The sequence below is a fragment of the Plectrocnemia conspersa genome, unplaced genomic scaffold (assembly GCF_051122295.1).
Source record: "Plectrocnemia conspersa isolate PC_06_02 unplaced genomic scaffold, ASM5112229v1 ptg000006l, whole genome shotgun sequence".
Taxonomy (NCBI): Eukaryota; Metazoa; Arthropoda; class Insecta; order Trichoptera; family Polycentropodidae; genus Plectrocnemia; species Plectrocnemia conspersa.
Window position 1 is genome coordinate 19968775 of NW_028277170.1, and position 6412 is coordinate 19975186.

Below are 6412 nucleotides of genomic sequence, written 5' to 3' on the forward strand. Positions count from 1 at the left end.
CAAAATTAAAATTTTTTTTTTAGGTAATCTCAATGTAATCTATCAAGCAAGAACTACACTCCTATTTGTTTCATGTCATATATAAACACTTTCCTATCACTTGGAGAGTATGGATGGAGATGTTAAAACACTTTTGTATTTCCAATCATTGGTAATACAGTTCTACAGATATTTATTTAAATTTAATTAAGACCATCGTAATCTAACAGGTTACCCCAATGCGTCACGATGTTCAAAAACAATATTTGTATTATTTCAATTCACAAAAAATATACACATATATTATATAATTAAAATAATACACAAAAAATATCAAAATTAGATTATATGAACTGGACCAGCTCTTCGTAGCTAACATTAAATAGGTGCAATGCCGGCGTATTAAGGAGCCGGATGGCCACAGCCATAGGCGAGTCAGCAAGTACGGACGTCCGAGCCGCAACGGCATCAAAAGAGGATTCCCCGGAACCAAAAACTGGAATTCCTAGAGAATAGCTGAATTGTCCACAGCACCCTTCAGTAATTTGAAGAAATGTTTAGCGACAAATATTTTTAATTTATCATTGAAAATCAAACCACTTATGAATTGTTGAACTGAGGTAATATTCTTGTAAAAATGATGTATATATATAATAGTTTCAAACAAAATTTATTATAGATAAAATTTCACATATAATCAACATTAATATTACATATACTTCTTGACAAAACAGAGTCAAAGAGATCAATATGTTTATAATCCCTACGAACAAATAAAAACAATTTATTAAAAAAAAATTAAAAACCACGCGTTATTGACAATGTATATGTTACAAATATTATATGTACTTATATTATAATCACACTACTGGAATTAATTGTGGACACTCTCGGAAATACATAAAATTTATTCTATAGCTAAAGTATGATCCACTATTTGCATTCAACACATTGATACACAATATTTTAGTAAAATTACTCGGTATGGACATCTTTTGAATTTTATCATTGGCAATCCTCAATTTGGGTGTGTTGGTAAATGATTTGATGATGCCTTTTATCAGTCTTGGAACATTTCCGTTGATCACGCCCGTCATAGTGTTTCAGTCTTTGAATCCCTATCATCACACCTTTTCATATGTATAGCAATCTTTGCGAAGGGATATTGTATTGCTTCTTTTATTCGGCACAGTTAAACATTCCACAAAACTCGTGATATATAGATTTTCATTCTATCAATGACATTGGCTGACTAGAAATATGAGGGAAGAACCAAAAATGGCAGCTAACACTCTTCTGATGAAGCACACAAGATTTGCTGTTGCCACTGGTAAAAAGTAATTCTCAAATTGTGTACGTAGGTGCAATGATCATTTATATAAAGAATAGGAACATCAATATAAAAAAAAATGTAATATAATGCTTCGATTTTTGACAACAGAATATAGCAAAAGTGTCCACAATTAATGCTAATAATATTATATATAGATATACAGTGACGTATAGCTAGAATTTGTGCCGCCCGGGGGCGATCCTTACTTATGCCCCCCCCCCATACAATTATCTAATACAAAATGCAGGTGGCCCCTATTAACTGTGCCTCAACTACGCTGCATACTATTCACATATTAAATGCTTATAAAAAATATGTATAAAAAAATGATTAAAAAAATTTTCAAGTTTAATGAAATATGGAAATGGTTATCAAGCATTTGATTATTTTAGCACATGCTTGACTCGAACAAACAATGTGGAACATCTGATGTAACTTAAATTTTTACTTATTCTAAGAAACTGGAAGAATTTTTGGTCTGGCATTTTATGACTAGCCGAGTTATATAATCAGCACATATTTTTTAACGTAATAGTTTAAGAACCAAACTACAAGAACGATCCTTCCATCGAAAAAATACCGCCCCCAGGCAAGTGCCACCTGGGGCGGTCCGCCCCTTCTAGCTACACCACTGTATATATTTATATATATATATAATCAGTATTTAGTTTTATATTGTAATTAAAAAATATAATAAAAGGACAATAGCAAGCAAACAATAGCTCAATGAACAGATGATTTAAAATACATACAATTGTAATACATACTAATAATGGATTACAATAATTAATAATTTAGATTGACGATCTATTTACGAGTACACATAATATACAATATTTTTTAACGAATCTTTAAAAACACATCTGTTCATTTAGTTTAGCGACACACATTATTAAAATAAACTTGAATATGAGACCTTTAATATCAGAAAATAATCTTGAAAAAAGTTCCAGTTGAATTACAACATATGGCTTACACAAACATGACACACAATTTGAATAAAAAAGGTCTCATAATATCAACAAACTGCACGTGTAATTAAAATATTAAACGTGATATTCAGAGCCGACGAAGTTCTCATCGGATAAGAATGAGATGAAGTAATGCGCCCAATCGTCGCCGAGCCATAGCAGATGGAACAATATCCCTTCAACGATTCCGATTCCAAGTCCAGCCAAAACGTCCAATATGTAATGCCTCTGAGAAACTATTCTCGAAATGCAGACGGCAGTGGTCCACGCAAAAACTGGCGGTACAAACATGATCGGCAGCGGTTCAATAAATAAAAATATCCACAAGATCAAAGCGGCTCTGCTAGCATGACCAGACGGAAACGAAAATTTATCTGGTCCTAGATCGTACGTGCTGGAGGACGACGGTACTGGTCGCCTTCTTCTAGTTGCCGCTTTCATGAACGCTATCACTATTATGTCGAATATAAGAACTGAAAAATAAAAAAAAGAAATAAGAACGAATCAATCTAGTTATTTTTTAGTTAAGGCGAAAATTACGTCAGTTCAACTTCAAAAAGCTATTGCTTATTTACGAATAGACATAAGTTTTACTGAATAAAAATAATTTATTCATATACAACATAACTGAATTAACGTGTAGAATTACAGATTGATTTAATAAGGTTATGTTTTTTTAAAATTCAGTAATATTCATTGGTGTTAAAATTTATCAGAATATTAAAAAAATTAGTGTTAATTGATTTTTTGATTTATTATGATAAATTATTGACTATTCAAAACAGGTCATATAATGAATTTTAAATATATTTTTTGTTATAGTCGATGTTAGCATTTTAAGGTTTAATACCATTTAGCTTGTCCTGGCTTCAAATGTGCATGTCGTTCAATACAACGGCCATAAGTCACATGTTTACAATCGATGAGCGAGTCGTGTGTTACCTACGATTTTAGGATACCAAACCGCGCAAACAAAAATAAAATATTTTGATTCTACCTGCACGGCAGCGCTGTAGCAATATAGAGATTTAAGCAAATTTAATATGCGATACAAGATATTGTGTATGGCAATATTAAAAACATATAGATTATGAAATTATTCAAATTTGGTTGATGTAAAAATATCGAGAGAAAATCGAATGCAATTCAGCCAATTAATTATCTGAAAAGACACAAAACAATTTCAAGACTTACGCACGCATAAAGTGATACATGTATGTACATATGTATATTAATACAGTCAATCCCCCTATAGCCAGAGATTGGGACTTCGTTATAGGAATACTACGTTATAGGGGACTAGACACCTATACAACATTCGAGGTTAGGTTCTTTCAACTGTATTTTGTGAATTTAACGAAATAAGCAAATTAAATTTTTCCCCCCATTTTTATGTATTAAATGACCTTGTATTTAATTTGTGAACAAGAGCACGTGCCCCATGTTCTTATTGCGACACCCAACAGTTTTTTAAGTTATTTTTTAAAATGCGTAAGCCTACAACGAATAAATAATAACAAATAAATATAACTTATCAAATCTAGCGAAGTCAAGGGATAAACAGTAACAAAAACTATGCTGTATGGGGGAGCGCTATTGGAGGAACTGCCGCATATGCTATAGGGGGGTATACTGTATATTAACTAAAAATTAAAATTCAGATTGGTGATGCATGTCCTCTACTAGTGTACTAGAAAGTTATCAAACGGCGCGATTTCTGAAGCACTCTTCTCGAACAGTTCAGGCAGACCAAGTATTACCATTGCTGCAGTTCTACAAAGTACAATATCAGCTGTTTTCAGAATTTGAAGAATTAATGAATACTTTTGCAGTGCTTTTTTTGTATATGAAAATTTTTTAATCTATCTTTATGGGACATTAAACAATTTGTACGTTTAGTGGCAGGTAGATGAACCGCTCATCAGCGATTCACTTCGCAACTAAAGATATCATTTTAGTCTTTAAGAATTTATTTATAAGATTTCCTTCCTCTTCAGACGTTTTTTGTTTTGGATTTTTGTTAAGTCTTTCGCAAGCTGAATAGAATGGTTCGTCATAAAGACAATAAATGTGAATATACAAGAGATTTTTTATTTTCAACATATGAACGAATTGAGTGGTTGCAGGCTGTGAAGTTCGATCCATTGTTCTGTTGGCCATGTTTATTATTCTTCAAAGAAATTAGCGTGTGAAATAAAATTGGGTTTGCTGAGCTGAATGTATCTAACAGCACACAACTGTTATTTATCCACCGTACTAATATTATTGTCACCATCACAATATCATAGTTTAAAAAGAATTGTATAGCGAGCATTGGCGCTGCACAATTACACTCATACTTATGGAATTGTTTATATTGTTCTGTTTGCTTTGCATAAATAACTTTGGAGATAAAACTTAGGGTATTTTTGGAGCATTGTTATCAGTACGATATACACAAATCTCTTCAAGAAATAATTTCGACCCAAATTCAAATGACTCATATTTCTGAGTACGTCCCATATTGAAGATATTCATTTAAAATATAACCAGATAAAATATATTAAAAAAAATATTGGACTCGTGCTATTATCATAAACTACCAAGCAATAAAAACAAATAAAATCAATTTTTTGTTTCAAAATAGAATTGACAGTATCAAAGTAAAATAAGACCGTATGATACAGCTGAAATTAGCTTGTTATTATAAGCATATTAACTTATCTTATCTTATATTTGAGTCACAAACGATGTAATATATTACTTAAGTGTAATAGTGAGTATCATATTCTATATAAAATGCTTGTAGCAATCATCAGCGTACTCCACAGATAGTATTATATTGTAACAAACATTGAATCTGACATATTTTTCGCTAAGAATTATTAAATTTAAATACCTATGAGCAAATTCGCTTGTAGCCTATATAAGCTTGGCATCGCCAGTAACCAAATAGATGCCAGGCACACACTCAACCATATTAATCCATGACAAGACACCTAAAACAAGAAGTAAAATTTTATTTATAGGTTAATACATAATAAAGATATCCAACTTACCTCTAGCATTGTACTGTGTACTTTCAACGATCTGAATAACGTCATATTTTGAGTCGTTTCTATAAAATATTTTGTCAGTGCTACGTCTTTTGCCAAGATCTGCTTTATCCCCTCTGGGACGTTCCTCTTTTCTTGATCAGTATTCATTATAAATCTAAAGGACATAAGCTCAAATGTCAAATATTAAGCGATAGCGTTTGTATTTCAAAAACAAACATAATTTACCTGAAAAGCAAAATCCGAAGGAAAGCTTATACGTAGCAGCAGCTGCACTGACAATGGCTGTCAAATATAGTTTTGGCCATAACAGCTCAAAAAATAACCAATATTCATTTTAGTTTTAATTTAGTTACTATTATTTATGGACAATATCTATAAATTATTCTAAATAAAAATCCGATAAATTTATCGCTGCGCGACTAAAAAAATCACATAATTTATTATTCTTGAAACAAGAACATAAACTTTATTAAAGTATTTTTAATTAAAAACATAAAATAGCTTCTTAATATCGCTAAAAACTACGTGAATGTATATTAGAAAAATATTAAATTTTAAAATAAAATCTTTACAATTTAATTTGTATGGTGGAGTTTTTAGATTAAGTGGTCTCCATGAATTATGTCACAGTTTTAGGAGAAAAGGGGGAGGAGTATGGTTTTTTAAATAAAATGTGACATCACAAATTTGAATTTGTTCATAAAAATGCCTAATGTATTTTTAGTAATTATAATTTTAAGTAAAACAGTTTTCCAAAAACTAAATTGAAAACTAGATCGCTACACTAGATTAAAGCCGCTAGAAGAGAAATATAAATTATAATTTATTAAACTCATGTGTCCGCGTGTGTTTTATTTACAATATATGCTTATGAATATTAAGTACAAATTTTATTATTATTAAAATGTCAATAGTAATTTTGTTAGAATTACCGCGATGTATTATCCATATAACTAAACGTGGCACACGCATAACTTAAAGTTTTGTGCATATTGTCTATTATTCCAAGTGCTACATAATTGTGTATCATCTTTAATTAACACTGTATATTATAACATATTTCGATGCCACGGCGTGCGGTCTACCTTATC

The 6412-nt window shown here is 30.9% G+C and overlaps 1 protein-coding gene across 1 annotated transcript; it reads right to left on the bottom strand.

Moving 5' to 3' along the window:
- Positions 1–633: 633 nt before the first annotated feature.
- LOC148234463 (polyisoprenoid diphosphate/phosphate phosphohydrolase PLPP6) lies at positions 634–5634 on the bottom strand. The gene is made up of 4 exons (XM_088187992.1): positions 5547–5634; positions 5322–5475; positions 5162–5261; positions 634–2756 (listed from the first exon to the last, which is right to left on the bottom strand). The coding sequence occupies exons 2-4, from the start codon at positions 5466–5468 to the stop codon at positions 2359–2361; spliced, it is 645 nt and encodes a 214-aa protein (XP_088044118.1). The 5' UTR covers positions 5469–5475; positions 5547–5634; the 3' UTR covers positions 634–2358.
- Between the last annotated feature and the right edge of the window lie 778 nt (positions 5635–6412).